Source organism: Zophobas morio, unplaced genomic scaffold (assembly GCF_036711695.1).
Source record: "Zophobas morio isolate AGI-343-1 ecotype UQ-CSIRO unplaced genomic scaffold, CSIRO_AGI_Zmor_V1 ptg000046l, whole genome shotgun sequence".
NCBI lineage: Eukaryota > Metazoa > Arthropoda > Insecta > Coleoptera > Tenebrionidae > Zophobas > Zophobas morio.
Genome location: NW_026972151.1, coordinates 1,029,023 through 1,044,968, shown reverse-complemented (window position 1 = coordinate 1,044,968; position 15,946 = coordinate 1,029,023). Strand labels below are relative to the sequence as shown.

General features: G+C 35.3%; 3 protein-coding genes and 1 long non-coding RNA gene across 6 annotated transcripts; 2 read left to right on the top strand and 2 right to left on the bottom strand.

The window, feature by feature from the left end:
- Window positions 1-14: 14 nt before the first annotated feature.
- Window positions 15-1,037, top strand: LOC135142406 (dnaJ homolog subfamily C member 30, mitochondrial). 2 transcript variants are annotated; one of them, XM_064074120.1, is made up of 3 exons: window positions 15-168; window positions 239-558; window positions 609-1,037. In XM_064074120.1, the coding sequence occupies exons 2-3, from the start codon at window positions 285-287 to the stop codon at window positions 974-976; spliced, it is 642 nt and encodes a 213-aa protein (XP_063930190.1). In that variant the 5' UTR covers window positions 15-168; window positions 239-284; the 3' UTR covers window positions 977-1,037. The 2 variants fall into 2 exon arrangements, with proteins under 2 accessions (XP_063930190.1, XP_063930189.1); XM_064074119.1 differs by having other exon boundaries at window positions 223-558.
- Window positions 973-1,946, bottom strand: LOC135142405 (vacuolar protein sorting-associated protein 37B). Its single transcript, XM_064074118.1, has 3 exons — window positions 1,695-1,946; window positions 1,472-1,649; window positions 973-1,425 (listed from the first exon to the last, which is right to left on the bottom strand). Exons 1-3 carry the CDS (start codon window positions 1,824-1,826, stop codon window positions 1,064-1,066), a joined length of 672 nt encoding a protein of 223 aa, XP_063930188.1. The 5' UTR covers window positions 1,827-1,946; the 3' UTR covers window positions 973-1,063.
- Window positions 1,947-2,632: 686 nt separating this feature from the next.
- On the top strand, window positions 2,633-8,866 carry LOC135142012 (serine/threonine-protein phosphatase Pgam5, mitochondrial). 2 transcript variants are annotated; one of them, XM_064073646.1, is made up of 4 exons: window positions 2,633-2,906; window positions 7,818-8,211; window positions 8,265-8,395; window positions 8,465-8,866. In XM_064073646.1, the coding sequence occupies exons 1-4, from the start codon at window positions 2,743-2,745 to the stop codon at window positions 8,613-8,615; spliced, it is 840 nt and encodes a 279-aa protein (XP_063929716.1). In that variant the 5' UTR covers window positions 2,633-2,742; the 3' UTR covers window positions 8,616-8,866. The 2 variants fall into 2 exon arrangements, with proteins under 2 accessions (XP_063929716.1, XP_063929715.1); XM_064073645.1 differs by having other exon boundaries at window positions 2,634-2,906; window positions 8,262-8,395.
- A 1,024-nt stretch (window positions 8,867-9,890) lies between these two features.
- LOC135142400 (uncharacterized) lies at window positions 9,891-10,587 on the bottom strand. Its single transcript, XR_010282513.1, has 3 exons — window positions 10,332-10,587; window positions 10,040-10,279; window positions 9,891-9,976 (listed from the first exon to the last, which is right to left on the bottom strand). It is a non-coding gene; the product is annotated as an uncharacterized LOC135142400 (long non-coding RNA).
- Between the last annotated feature and the right edge of the window lie 5,359 nt (window positions 10,588-15,946).

The window sequence follows — 15,946 nt, the reverse complement described above, 5'->3', positions numbered from 1 at the left end:
TTTTGTTTTTTTGTTGGAAATGTTGCCTCGAAACTAATAAACTGCCAGATTTTTGTGTTCTAGCGAAGTATCAATTTCAACCAATCATGATTTAGTAAAAGAATGACAAGTGACAGATGACAGTTTATTAAATTAATAACCTTGATCATCGGAAATTTATACAAAAACGTAAGTAGTGATGTAATAACTACTAACAGTCATTAAGAACGTGCAAAAATTTAGTTTCTCTCACACCTAGGGACAATGGAACTTCTATAAATCTCTCCAGTGGACATAACCTCAAAATGTACAGTCCCACAAAATTTCTTCAAAAAATCGAAAGCCAAATGCGACAGCTCTACACGCATGCCAGACTCAACGGCCGGAACCACTATGACACCCTTGGAATCACCCCTAAAGCAACTCAAGCTGATATAAAATCTGCATATTACAAACTGTCCATGCTTCATCATCCAGACAAAAGTAAAGACCGCGATGAAGCAGCTACCAAATTTCGCGACATTACCCAAGCTTATGAAGTCCTCGGGAATGTGAGAACACGAAAACTCTACGACAAAGGTACAATATCTCTTTAGTTTCTACAAAGTGACTTAATAACCAAATCGGAGGTCTTTTGATTTCACATATTGGTACTTCTGATGATATCCCATTACACAAGTTTTATCAGTCAAGGGACACAAAATCAAGACCCCCTGCACCATATGGGAGGACTACAGTCTATGACTTTGATGAATGGTCAAAGGCACATTATGGGGCGACTTTCCAAAAAAGTTTGAAGTTTAAAGAAAAAGAGCGCATGAAAAAAATGCAAGAACAACGAAACGTTGAAGATATTAAACAAGAAAAAGTTGTATTTTTAGTAGGGCTATTTGTTTTGATGGCTGCCTATTTATTTTATGGTAGAGAAGACTATGATAATCCACAACGGGTGTCAGTTTTTGGGAGTAATATTATAGTAACACCCAAGTCAGATTAATGTAAATAATGTATATAGTTTAATTTATTAATAAAATTATTCTTGTGGAAAAAACAAAGAAGTGTACTTAATTATCACATTTGAAGGTTAGTGGTTTTGAAAATAATTCATGCCTGGCATTGGCATACCGATGGGTCCGATTGGGTAAGGGACACCTTGAGGAGCTGGTACTCCTGGGAAGTAATTTGTGTTTATGTTAACAGGGGGTGCGTTCATGTAGGTATCCAGAGATGGGTCCCTTGACAAGATCTTTGATAATTTTTCAGCTTTGATTAGCCTTAAATGCACAATTTTACGTTTTGACAGAAATTCCTCTAGAAAACTCTCCAATTCAACTTCGTTGTCCAAAAACTTCTTTACTAATTTGTCCGTTTCTTCTTCCATTTCACTGGCTGCAGTCTGCAGTAAAGCCAGAGACGTTTCAAGTGACATATCTCCCGTTTTACCCTCTACAATGATATAAATTATGACTGTCTACAAATCATTTCAACATACTCAGTTGTTTCACTTTTTCTTCAACTTTTTTTGACAACTCTTCGGCTTCTTCACTTAACTGTTGCAGCTTTTCACGACCTTCCACTAACTCAGGTTCTCGAGACAGATTGTCTTCAGCTAATGTGCTATTATCTGACAACAATTTTTCTTTTTTACTTTCGATTTCTTTAAGATATGACTGCAACACATTAATTAGGTGTGAAAGGGTGTAACAAATACAAACCTGGTCTAGTCCTGCTAAAATATTTTCAATTTGTTCATCGTCGTTCATAATTTTATCAAGTTCGTCATTACTGAGGTTTGTGAGGTCGTGGACGGCCCGTTTACAGTCCGCGTGTAAAAGGGGCGAATTCATGATGACTGAAGCCTTTTAATAAGCTACAATTCACCCTCAATTCACGATTTCTTTTTTGTTATTTCTTTGTTAGAACTTTGACATGTGTCAATCAAGGTGACTGTGACACACAGGGACGGCAACATTTTGAGCATTAGAAGTTCTAATCAAAATGAATTCTTCTAAAATTCAAACTAAAAGATGATTTTTTATATGTGACCGAGTTGCTACCTTGCAAATACCTATGGTTTACATTAAACTGTCTGAATAAAGCGTACAGTATGCTTAAATTTTCAAAAATCTGTGGAATAAGTTTGTCTTTTAATTGTTGGTAGTCGTTGGTAATAGAGATTAATGCGCATATGCATCAATTTCAGCCGCAGTGTCCATAGAATTGACAATGTTTTGAAGTGAAACATTATATACCGTGTAATTATTAAATTATTTAATTACAGCACTGCGACAAATTAACTTTTTTGTAACAGAATTTAGTTCAACTCGAAAGAATTAACCATTTGTGTAATTTTATGTTAAGACCGACGGGAAACAAACAAAAAACTATCGCTCCAATTTCGCCTCATAAAACTTGACCTTGCCGAATTTGAATTTTTTGTCATTTCGAGTCATTTGTACTAATAATCTACTCAATATACATTACAACAATCTTGTGCAATCACCAATGTAGTAATGTACAGTTCAAAATTCAGAAAAATCAAATAGGTAAGGTGCATAGCACGTGCATGGTACAAGAAGACCATGGTAAGATGGATGCAGGATTTGCTTTCAAGGTCACCCGTAAGAGTTTCATTTCTGAATGTTCTTTGTAGAACATAACCTAACATTCAGTGTTAAGTTTCAGTTTTTAGTAATGTCTCTACTCATAAATTTATTTATGCTTTTATAACATAAAGAGAAGAATTTATATAAAAAATTTAACATGAGGCCTCTGATAAAGTTAAAGAAAGCTTTTTTAGGCGTTTGTGTCGCTTCAGGTGCTATAACTTATTATTATTTGACTAGTCCTAACAAGAAGGTTTACGCCTCGTGGACAACAAATTATGAGCCCTCGGCATATGCAAAATGGAACGACAATTGGGATCAGTAAGTCTGTATTTTCTGTTATCTTCTTAACTGTTTTCAATATGAACTTGGTGGTGCATTTTAACTTTTAAGTGTTTAAATTGGGCCTCAATACGTTTTGAAGACCAAGACATTGGTTAAAGTATAAAATTAGTGTACAAGTTCATGTAAGTCGTAAAAGTGACAAAGAACTGATAGATTTGTTCATTTCATGCTGTTCATCGGCGTCGTTACTAGGGTTAATGAGATTAATTAACTTTTTGTTAGCCCTTTAATACATTAATAATTGATATCTGTGATAGTAGCCCTTTGAGAATTGTAATCCAAGTATTAAGAGTATTTACCAATACTAGCCTGGTAAATGGGTTTTTAGTGGCGGACAGAAGGATATGATTGGCGAGCGAGACACCTTCTGGAGCCAGTAAAACCGTTACCATGCATGTATTGTTGAATATTTTATTTGTTCCTCACATGTAAATAAACTATTATAAATTATTAAAAACTTCTGAGATTCCGATATTTGAAAAAAAATCGTATGAGCTTTAGACGTGTTGTCTTGGAAACGCACGTCAGCACGGCACTTACATACTGTAAGTCACTGTAAGCTGTTTAGTTGTGCCATTTAAATTTTTCGATTTTTTTTAAATTAGTGTGCCGCAAGCTATGTTACTGACGAAGCAGTAAGTTTGCCTGAATCAACTTTGGCTGTCATTTGAAATTATAATAGTTCAAAATATATGAGCACAAGCAAAGGTGTACAAATTTTACTTGACTAACCATTTGAGGGATATCGGGTGTTCAATTAAAAAAGTCATCAAGTTGACGTTGCTTTTTTGGTAGAAGAAAACGGAGAGAAAAAGGCATGTGTTTTATAAATTCATACTCCTCTATATAATTGACATTTCCGCGTTGTCAGCTGTCATCGATTAAATTTCAGGTTAATTTTAGACATACTTCACAATGCTTATAAAAAATCAAAACCAACTTGATGACTTTTTAAATGAACTCCGGTTATATATCTACAAATAGCATTGGAAGTTTCAAATGCAACATCTAGTTTACTTCCCACCAAGTCTGAAAGCAAATATGAAAAAGAATTCGAATATTAGAGTAAATATTTCCATTTCTACTTCGACTTCGGTTTCCATGGTTATAAAAAATGACTAAACTGTGGGTAAAAATGATATAAGAGTGGGTAAAATTACATTTTACGAGGCCAGTAACTGAATGGTTAACTATTTTCCTAACCAATGGGTCAGTAGAAACGGCTCAGTAGTTTGGCCTCCGCGTTTATCCGATCTCAGTCCGTGTGATTTTTGTCTGTGGGTTTGGATGAAACGTTAGTTTATGGAAATCAACAGTGTCCAGAAACTATCGAAGAGCTTCAACAACGATTGGAAGGGGCAGCCGCTAGAGTTCGTGGAACTCCCGGAGTTTTTTACGTAACCTTGCACCACGGTGTATAACAAGTTAGGTGTTACGACGAAGCGTATTCACCGTGCATCGACTTGACGCCGGTTTACTCACGAGCAGCGGTCGAAAGAGACAAACAGCGGCGGCCTGTAACCTCTCACTTAGATCTGTTTAGGCGTTTGACGGGTTTTTTCCCTCGGTAGGTGTGAAAGATTTTGCTAGGTTTTCTCTGCGATTTCTTACTTGTTTTTTGATTTATCAATAAAAATGGGTAGAAAATGTGTTGTGCCTAATTGTTCTACCGGATACAATGGTAATTCCGAAAAAGTGTCAGTGTTTTGGGTACCTAAAGACATATTACTGGAATGGCACTTCTATTGCAGTAGTGAACTGCTGCTTTTGAACAACACTTTGCACTAAAAAATACTGGTCGTCGCTATAGTAATAGTAGGCATTTTATGTTGAATTTTATTTTTACTTAAAACAATTACTGCCTTTTTATCGGTTATGTGTTATGTTTTAACATTCAATAAACAGAATTTATGTTTATTCTCAGAGGGTTTTTGAATGCGATATGTATTTTTTCCTTATTCCACATAAACTATATTTTTTGCAGAGATTTTTCGGCACAATTCGACAAGCAGGTTGTGCCAATGGACGTCCCTCATTTATAACTTTTTTGCAGCTATACCGAATGTTATCGGTTTATAAATTATTAAAACCTCCGAAATTTGGCAATTGCACACAGATGCAGGAAAATAGTAATGCAAATCATTCGTTATCACTTAATGACTTCAAAAATATTTTTGAAACAAATACCAGAATGCGGGAAAAATCATGTTGAGAAAATAAAAAGGAAAATTGAATATATTTTAGATACAGATTCACCGATTAACGAAATAGACGAACAACTATTTGAAGATGTCACTACAACTAAAATTGTTGACAACATCATTTATTACTTAGCTGGACTTGTCGCAAAAAAATTGTACAATACTTCAAAATGTAATATTTGCTGTGAACAGTTATATAACAAAGAAGATCCATGTTCTAGTACATCTGAATTTACTAGTACAAAATCCAGGGGGTGGTTAAACCACCCAGATTTGTTAATGTTTAATATGTTCCGATGGGTGGAAGGGATACTTATGAAATATATCGATTTTGTGGATGTATTCGATGCAACAATTGAAGAGCTACTCGCAACAAAAATTTTTATGACTATTTGCTTTCCTTTTTATTGTGAAGAGCATAGAATGGAAATATTTTCAAAGGCAATATATTTTTACACAATTATGCGAATTAAACAATTTTATAAATAGGAACAAGAGAAAACAACCAAAGCATGTGCAGAAAAAAGAAAAAAGTCTCGACTGCAGACTACGTAATAATGGTAAATTTTTACAGTAAAGCAGATACCTAATGGTTAATGGATATTTTTTACTTGTCTTGTGAAACGAACAGAAGTGAGTCAAACTAATATACCTAATATGTGAAGGCGAAAAGAACTATCTTTAACGAGTTTACATTCATCTTTTAAATTAATTGTTATTTTAAAAATGTTTAAAGTTTTTATTTTAATACAACGGATAATTAATTTTGATGATTTTTTGACCTAAATGGCTTTAATTCCGACAAATACTTCTCCTGTCTCTTTCCCGTCTGTGCGATTAAATGATGGCCGCCCTCTTCTGTTTCTCTCACTCCAAATCTGTGACTAGTTGGGGACACGTTTCACGCGCTCGTCGGAACACCTAACTTATTATACACCGTGCCTTGCACACATGTTGCGACGAGCTGAAGGCCGTGTAGCTAGTGAAGGACAACATGTTTAACATTTATTGTAAAAAGGTGTGATCATTGTAAGTTGCTCTTATGTTTGTTCTAATAAACAATGTGGGATCGTTGTGGCAAGGATCAAACATCCGTCAGAATAAAAGTCGGTTACTATTACCAAAAATCGGTCCTTCTCAGGACCACCATTTGTTTCTACAACAAATAATCTTTCACATTGACCCTTAACGATGAATGAATACATGAATGAATGAATGATAACAAACAAAAAGTCGGTGTTACTTTTAATTGATATTGAAAGTGTTTATACATCGTTTTTATTCGAACGGTTTTCCACCTACTGTTCAAAGGTGGATCAGGGGCATCGCATCGAGGGTGTATGGGGGTTTTGCCCCATCAACTTTTAATTTGTTTTTTCCATATTTCCACATTACACGGTACGTGATGCCGTGGTTATAATTATTGTGTATATGTATTTCGAAATCAGCTTGTAGAGTCCACGCGACAGCGCGCCGTTAGTTTGGCTGGCGTCGCTAAATATTTGCACTTTGATGCGTTTCTTTAGTCTAGACAGAGACGTGCAAAAGTGTACACCTCTATCTGCAATTCGTGCTATAATCTTTTTGATTGTTGTGACGTTAAGTGATTATTTTCAACATTTAAAGATAGGTTGACATCGAAAAGAATGAACTTTGCGCCAGAGTTTCTCGAGAAAATGGTCTTAATTTAAATTCGCATTCCCTTGCCCAGTCCTTCGCTAATGGAGCAATGACGTATCACTCCCGAGGTGCCGGGCTCTGTTTATAACACATCAGATTACCACAGACTGTCTAAATTTAATTTAAATCATCGTATGTATAGTGAATCGATATTTACATGAATTTTATTGCTGCATACCCTATGTAATTTTTCGGGTGGTAATGACACCCTTAATCTCTGCAGTCAAAACAAGGTTTGATTGCTTTCCGAGCCCCGGATTTAGTGCTTTTTCATCCAATCAAATTCAGCATCAAAAAGTTTTCAACAAAACGTTATTTAACTATTTACAAAGAAAATGGTTTTTAAATCGTTTGCAACCATGCGTGGATGGATTTGTACCTAGATGGACAATGCTTCATAAACTGAAAATTTTCCTGAGAAGTACATATATTTACAACGGTTAACGAATACAAGACAGATATAAGGTGCCAAGAAAATATCTTCTCAATCCGTTTTTGGGTTTGAGTATAATAGTGATCGTTAAACAAAGGGTCTTCAGTCAACAAAAGTAAGGAATTGGCAGAATCTATATTAGAAGAATAAAATTACTGCGAGAAAATATTAAACTAATAACTAATTTTCTCGAATAAGTGCTTCATCATTTCAAAAGTATTTTCAAATACGGTTCTGTAACTTTCGTGATTGAAGTGCTTTAGGAACGTCATAAACAATCCCAAAGTCAAGTAAGGTACGAAGTAGTAAAATTCATCTGAATATCTATGCACTATACATTTTACATACTGACGTTATGCATAAAATTGCATATGTAAATTTCTCAAGTAAGACTCGTTTAAAGGCCAAAAAAGCGTGGTTCGAGTGTTGTGACATATAAGAATACCGCAAAATGATCAGACAGCCACTGTTTCTTCTAGTATTTGACACTAATCGGGTGAAAAAAAAAGTACAATTGTAATATGTAAAAAAATCCTTTTTTTGACTAGTGATAATTTATTATTTCGCTTTTAGTCGCTCCCCAAAATATCTTATTAATTCCAAAGTATACAAAAATGAAACAGAAAGCAACCGCATAAACGAAGAAATTATGTCTCAAAAACCCAAATCAGTAAGACACATAATTTTGATCCGCCATGGTCAGTATAATGTTGAAGGGCAGACTGATGCAGAACGAACCCTAACACGCTTAGGAAAAGTGCAAGCCGAGTACACTGGGAAAAGACTCCAAGAATTGGGATTTCCGTACACTAGCATGGTCAAATCCACTATGTCTAGAGCCCAAGAAACTGGCTCTATTATATCGACCTGTTTACCACAAGTACCTGTTAACAGCTGCGACCTCTTGGTTGAAGGGGCCCCAATTCCTCCGGAGCCTCCAGTGGGTCACTGGAAGCAGGAAATGCATGTAAGTATTTTAACAACTCGATGGAGTAGTTATTGATTTTTACTGGTTAGAAGTTTTTTGTTGATGGTGCAAGGATAGAGGCTGCGTTCCGCAAGTATTTTCACCGAGCCTCTCCTAAGCAGCAGGAGGATTCGTACATTTTGCTGGTTTGTCATGCTAACGTGATCCGGTATTTTGTTTGTAGGTGAGTTTAATTTTTGTTATTGTAAGAATAACAAAATATAAGTTCACTAAAGAATAATTTTGGTTTTAGAGCGTTACAATTGCCTGCTGAAGCTTGGTTGAGGATGTCTTTAAATCATGCTAGCATTACGTGGCTGTCGATAACACCAAGTGGGAGAGTAATATTGAGATGTTTGGGGGATAGTGGGCATATGCCACCAGATTTTGTTACTGCTAAGTAATTTGTATCAAGGATTTTTATTAATTAAGAAAAATGATTGTGTTACAGTATTTTATTTTAGCGCAGGCCGTAACTAATTTATTGTTGTGATTCTGTGTAGGTAATAAACACTGTTTTGTTTGCACGAAGTTCCCAGTGAAACTTGCGATAAATGTACGTTACATATCAAATAAATGTTATTATTAAATTATGCGAACAAATTTTTGTAATGAATATAATTATGTAAATAAATTTACAGCTCCATTTATGTCATATTTGTTTATTCATTCCAAACATATTATACAAATTTATCAACAACTCCTTTAATTAACGACTTAATTCATTTAATTAATTACACAAAAAATGATTAACTTTTACTTATGTAAGTACTTGAAAGTTTCGGTCGATTAACTGGCATGTACAGTGTGTTAGTTATATTTCAAAGGCCGTGGCAAGTACTGTTTGAATGCTATAAATAAACACAAATTAATCATAATGGACATATCGTTTTCTAGTAAAAGTTAAAGGCAGTATAGCAAAGATAACAGCTAAAATAGAATTTAAGGGAGATTTGACGTCATTATGGGGACTGATGCACAAAATGTGTTTTAAATAGAAAATTCGATAATAGAAATACCTTGATGGAATCATAACATCCGTTACAAACGAATAGAGTACTTGAAAACAATGATAGCATATGGTAAAGGGCGTCGCTTAATCGTGGTGCATGTAGGTGGTGAAACGGGAACATATACCAAATTACTACGATGATATGGATGCTGAAAACTTTTTTAGATGGATAAAGACACAACTGACACCAAGTTAGCCACAGTGTTCCGCGTCAGTACCGACAGTGCCTCATATAACAACGTCCGACTAGATAAAGAACCAGTGTCCACAACCCTCAAAAAAGATATAGTAAAACGGATTCAAGCAAAAAATATCCGATTTACTCTATGACAAAACCAGAATAATAAAACGTTATTTTAATGACGTAATAATAATTTGTATTTTTCACTCGTATATAATGTTTGTTTTATATCCATGATTTGATAAACGTAAAGCGGCATCTTATATCCGGGGCACAATGAGCGGGCATAAAGAGTTATTACGCCCTCTCATTATGCCCTATTTTGCTAAACCGAATTAAACAAAAATTAAAAAAAAATTGTTTATTTCTAACTACTTATTTATTTTTTGACAATTTATTTAATAACGAAGACACAAATTACAATTTACAAACTTGCTATTCATACCAAGCTATTCAGGTAAACTTAAACTTTTCGGACGTGCCTCTATTGGAATTATTTCTGCCACTGCTTCCATTCTGCTAGCACCAAATATATAAAAATCTTGAATTGTGTTCACTCATCCTCCAACTACCTTTACAGCATAAAAGATTCGTATTTAAATTAATTACAATCATCAAAAAATAACTTAGTTTACCTTCTGAAGTAAATATCTGTTGTCGGAAGCATCTTTTAGAAATTGCATGACTTGTTCGCCAGTCAAAACTCGGGATTTTTTTGCCACATAACCTTTTGGGTTTTTTTTTGAAATATGTCAAACGATGATAATTAGAAATGTCTATGCATGGCCGACTAGGTCTATGTTGTCGTTTACTCTTAAAGTTGTCTTGACCATCGAGTATTTTCACCATAAGGAACTGGGTGAATATTTTTCTGACTAAAAATGAAGAACACAGTTAAATAATTATTTTATAAACAGAATAACTCACCAATTCTTGGAAGTAAGCCACTTCTTAATCTTCCAATTAAGGAAAATTTTGTATTCTTTTTCATATATGGATCCTGATGTTCCAGGTAACACATTTTCATTGGCTTTTTGCGCTTTCTTCACAATGTTTTCTGGAATTTCACAATTTTCCTCATTCATTTCCGCGGTCGAAAATATACGTGTTGACACCGTGAATAGACGCCGTGTTTGCAATAAACATAGAATCTCCTTGACAACAAAATCAACGCCACGTAAATTTTTTTTTTTACTAATTAATTATACAGGGTGCCGCATCCAAGTCTGGATATAGGGAATTAACATGGGAATTGGTTTTTATTTTATAATATCTCCCCAGATCACTTTAAAGCTATTATTGAGTGATGCATTTGTGGAGGTCGAAGAGGGCTATCGGCCAGTATTTTTTTCAAATCGTTGCATCGCGCTCATACACTGTAAAAAGGTTTTAAAAATCGTATTTTGAAATTCGCGCCCGATCCGAATTGTCGCGAAGTGTTCCGTCGTACTGTCGAAGTTCGGCGATCGTGTCTTTCCAATAACCATGCAAAATCCAAATGTCAAAACGAAATTAGAAATTATTCTCATCAGAAATCAACGAACAAGTCAAACTGAATTATTTTATCCAGTGTGATGATTTATTGCAGGTCAATTTAAACGGAATAAATGCACAAACTGCACAAAATATTTTATTAGGTTATGCTATGTTCTACTGCGATTAGATGAAAAAGCGGGGGCCTGCATGTTCTTCAACGGTTAATTTAATTAGTAGGTAATTTGGATAAATTTCCCCCTTTTTTTTGGAATCACTAAAGATTGGAAGTCAATTGATTTTACATTCGTTAAGCAGGGATGGATTTTTTGCCTCCAGGAAACATCTTCATTACAGGAAATTTTTGAGAGAGAAATGTAGAACATTGACTCATCAACATTTTAAAGTATTTTTCTCTATTACGAATGTGTTTTGGGATTCAGAAAGTTTTGTATTACTGTTTTATTTGTTTATTGTGTTAACAACAACAAAAATAAAAATAATATTTCGCAAAATAAAGTTACATTTATTTTCAAAGGTGATAAAAATTACATAAAATCAGGTGGGCACGACGTTTTCTAGGGATCTTAAACAGATGAGATAGAAGAATTTCAAAAAGCATCATGACAAAAAATTGAAGCCTGAAGACTACTTCTCACATATAGAGTTTTACGAAGGAACGCTTGAGAGAATCTAGGCTGATGGAGAGTTTTTGAGGAACATTTGTTTTACTGACGTTCATTTGGTCTTAAGGGAAGTTATAATCGTTAGAACGATTAAATTTGAGCATTACACAACCCTCACGTGGTCCATGACCTTCGTTATCAATGGCGTGCAATTGTCAGTGTATGACTGGGGCTTCTAGGACATCATGTCATTGCACCTTTTTTCATCGAATTCGGATTGAATGCTCAGAAGTAGAATAATATGCTAGCTCAGCAAATACTTCCTGGGACTCGAAGGGTGCGGCATCTGCAGCAGGTCTTTTACATCCAGGACCAAATCTCCAGCCATACAACTCGCATAAATGTTGTTTATTTGAACCAGTATTTTTCCGCAATGTTGGAATGGAAAGTTTGCACCGCCCCATTGGCCTGTGCAATCGCCAGATCTAAACCCCTGAGAAATTTTTTCTTTGGAGATTTCTTCACGACCATCTGCATTCAGACAAGCTATACAAACAGAGAAGCGCTGAAACAAGCAGTCCAGCAATATTGTCTTCAGATTTCAACTAAAATGCTGATCAACACGTGTAGGAGTTTTGAAGATCGGCTTACTTACTGTACAGCTGCTGAGAGCAGTGTTTTTGAGCAATTCTTGAAAATAGTGCAATACTTCTCCAGATTCGTACAATATTTCACTACTTAATTCATCAACAATTGTTAAGTTTTGTTATTTGTAGTTATCTAAATGGTTCATTAAAAGGTCCTCTTCAAAAGCGCCAGCTGTTTTGATGGTAAATCTTATCATCACACAATAAGAAAAGCGGGCCCTCGATTTTTCATCTAATCGCAGTAGAACATGGCATTTTAATGAGATTTTAGTAATAAAGACTCGACCAGCACCAGCAACATAACCTAATAAAATATTTGGTGCGGTTTGTGCATTTATTCCGTTTAAATTGACCTACAATAATCATCATATTGGATAAAACAATTCAATTTGAGTCGTTCAGTGATTACTGAGTGAGGCAGTGCGTGTATATTCCTAGCTTGATGGCTCCCAGAAAATGTCACAATACTGCCGATGGACTTTGATGGGGTTTTGAGGAAGACCAGCTGCTCGAAGTCTTCATCTCGGGCTTTTTGGATACGGTCTCAGTGTAGTTCGAAATGGCCCGTTTGACGGGGTCGCGCACTATGACGAATGAATGGACCAATTTCTGCATTTATTCCGTTTAATTTGTCCTACAATAATCATCACACTGGATAAAATAATTCAGTTTGAGTTGTTCGTTGATTTCTGATGAGAATAATTTCTAATTTCGCTTTGACATTTGGATTTTGCATGGTTATTGGAAAGACGCGATCGCCGAACTTCGACAGTACGACGGAACACTTCGCGACAAATCGGATTGGGCGCGAATTTCAAAACACCATTTTTAAAACCTTTTTACAGTGAATGAGCGCGATGCAACGATTTGAAAAAAATACTGGCCGATAGCCCTCTTCGACCTCCACAAAGGCATCACTCAATAATAGCTTCAAAGTGATCTGGGGAGATATTATAAAATAAAAACCAATTCCCATGTTAATTCCCTATATCCAGACTTGGATGCGGCACCCTGTAGAAATTAGTCTTTTTTTTAGATTTTCTCGTGAAAAATAAAAGTTTGTATGCACCACGGGCACAACTTGATGTTTATAAATCTCGGGCCAGAGGCCCTCGATTTTGTAAACGTTGCCCTCGAATATAAACATCTTCTTTGTGCCCTTGGTACATAAATAACTATAATATTTTGTTTTATGATATATATTATATTAAAAATCCATGTTATAAGTTGGATAATATCATGACGAAACATGATCATGCTGTGTTACGTTTATCACCGTATCATCCTGAATTAAATCAATTAGAAAAGGTTTGGACCATGGTAAAAAATTGGGTAGCAACACAAAATCTCCCGTTTAAGTTACGAGATGTTGACAATTTGGCCAGGCAAAGATTTAATGAAATAACAGTTTAAAATTGGATAAATGTATGCAAACATGCAAAAACGTGGAAAATGACTAAATTCAAAAGGAACATACGTATTTTGGACGATGCAATCCGAAGAGGGTGGTTATGAATACATCTGTGGCGGCTCGTGACCTTTTGAAATGGAGGGACACAATTTGATTGATGAGTTAACTATGAAGATATAAAACAGGTTGTTATTACCAATTGGTAGACGAAATTGGCGACGGCAATAAATACAAAAATATACATTCAATAAAAGTAAAAAAGGATTTCTCCATGTACCTTTTTGCCTTCGGTTAAAACTTTACGTTGATGGCATCTAAAAGTTCATTTTGAAAAGTTTTAGGCGTTTCTTTAAAAACCGTTGCTTCTTTCAAATGATTGATAAAGCAGAGTCCAATTCAGCCGTAAAATCAATCAGACCTTGAAATATACCTGGATTTTGTGATTCCCTGCTTTCGTCATGTCCAGGTAAAGCAAGTTCAAACACTCCACAAAATTTTATGCACATTATCAATCGGCGTAATATATGGCGATTTTTGTCGACCCTTGCGTATGTACCCGAATATTATTAATAATATATGGTTGACCGAGCTTCACTCGGCTCGTTTGGTAGTATTAGATCAGATTAGGACAGATAAATATGCGTATAGTATGCATTTTGAAGTAGACGCGCTAATTAAAAATACACATTAAAAAAGAAATTCCATAAGCAGTCTTTGTTTTAAACAGTGATAAGTGACATGTAGAGATTAAAGAACAGAAAACTGGAATTATTGTTTGACATTTATTACAATTTCATTTGTTACCCAAGTTTTCTCTCTGTCGTTCTTTTTTTTTCCTAGTTCTCTCTCTCGACTCTAGAAAAAGGTCACAACTACATTCTTACTGCCAGAAGAGTTTCGCCTCTGGTGTGGTTATCATACTGAGTTACCGTGCTCTTTTGCGTTAATCCTAATTTCTCAATCTAAACCCTGCTCCCGAAGATGCGACTTACGAAAGTGTGCGAAACGTTGAGCCCAAAAACTCAAATAACACGGTCCCATCCCGGAAAACGATCACACATTGACTCCGACCGTGAAACCTCTGAAATGAATGCTTGACAAAATAATCTCAATCCAACGTACTTTCGTGTGCCTTTTATCCGCTCACTCTTTAGTTTTCCGTTAATTTTCTCACCTCAGAAGGTGAATTTTAACGTCCGCTATACAGTGGAGTATGTTTCGGTACGTACAATTGAAGATAAAAAGGTACATCAAACGTACTGTCAGACTGTCACCCAAACTTCTCTTATAAAACAATCTCGTGTTCGTGTAGTGTCATCTGAAGTTGCCTAGCAACAAATATAATTCACTGCCTGAAAATTGCTGAAAATGCATGAAGCTGTAATTTTCAGAAGTTAAAACTATGATCAATCGATTTTTTGACACAAAAAACCCCTAACCTGTAAATTTCATCGAAATCGTTAGAGCCGTTTTCGAGAAACCCATTATATATATATATATAAATATATATATACAAACTTTGCTCGTTTAATAGTATTAGATATAGGCGGTGTGTAGTTGTTTCCGAATGTCTGTATTACCGAGAAGATTATACAAGAATATTTATCGTACGTGTTCGCGCAGAATGAAAATTAAAACCCGCAGAGCACGGTTGGAATGGGTCCGCAGTCCAGTTGTGAGGAGGTGTGTTTTTTAGGGCAGTGGTGTAAACAAAACATCTAAATCAGCTATGATTCTCGATCTCTGTGCCCGGCTCTTATCAGCATTTCGTCAGAAATAACATACGTCTTTAGATGTATGTGGATTTATGGATGTAAGTTTTGATACATTTTATACAAGTGGAGAGAGATAAAAAAATACACAAATTTCCGGATAATTTTTTAAATACTGAAAATTATTATTTTACCATGTCCAGACGTTGTAATTTTGGGGGGGACGTGCCCTTGTGCCCTCCGGCACCAACCGCCCCTCGAATACATAACTGAAAATGAAGAACAAGAAGTGATTTCTCAAATCACTGGAGTTCAACCCATATCCAGTAGTGATTTCGACATAGAATGTATTGTTTCCTCATGCATTAAAAATATATTAAAAATAAAATGTAGACACCGTTGGCAATGATAGGTAATAAAATTGATTTTGTGGAACAATCTGTTGTTTTAACAACCTCATTAACTATATATACATATAAAAGTGTTTGTCCTGACTGATTAACAGACTGACAGATTCATCAATGCAGAACCTAAACTACTGAAGTTAGAAACATGAAATTTGAACAATAGTAATAGATTCCTTTTGTAAGGTAAGTACCTACTAAGAAAGCATTTCTGGAAATTCCACCCTTAAGCGAGTAAGATAGAGATGAAAGTTTGTACGAGGGTTCCG

What these genes read in the sequence shown, in the direction of transcription:
- LOC135142012 (XM_064073645.1), top strand. Translation starts at nt 2,743, where the DNA reads ATGAGGCCTCTGATAAAGTTAAAGAAAGCTTTTTTAGGCGTTTGTGTC. An exon ending in TGGAACGACAATTGGGATCA is followed by an intron (nt 2,907 to 7,817) that starts GTAAGTCTGTAT and finishes TTTCGCTTTTAG; the next exon opens with TCGCTCCCCAAAATATCTTA. An exon ending in ACTGGAAGCAGGAAATGCAT is followed by an intron (nt 8,212 to 8,261) that starts GTAAGTATTTTA and finishes TTTACTGGTTAG; the next exon opens with AAGTTTTTTGTTGATGGTGC.
- LOC135142406 (XM_064074120.1), top strand. Translation starts at nt 285, where the DNA reads ATGTACAGTCCCACAAAATTTCTTCAAAAAATCGAAAGCCAAATGCGA. An exon ending in ACGAAAACTCTACGACAAAG is followed by an intron (nt 559 to 608) that starts GTACAATATCTC and finishes ACCAAATCGGAG; the next exon opens with GTCTTTTGATTTCACATATT.
- LOC135142405 (XM_064074118.1), bottom strand. Translation starts at nt 1,826, where the DNA reads ATGAATTCGCCCCTTTTACACGCGGACTGTAAACGGGCCGTCCACGAC. An exon ending in TTTTAGCAGGACTAGACCAG is followed by an intron (nt 1,650 to 1,694) that starts GTTTGTATTTGT and finishes AATGTGTTGCAG; the next exon opens with TCATATCTTAAAGAAATCGA. An exon ending in AGAAAAAGTGAAACAACTGA is followed by an intron (nt 1,426 to 1,471) that starts GTATGTTGAAAT and finishes ATATCATTGTAG; the next exon opens with AGGGTAAAACGGGAGATATG.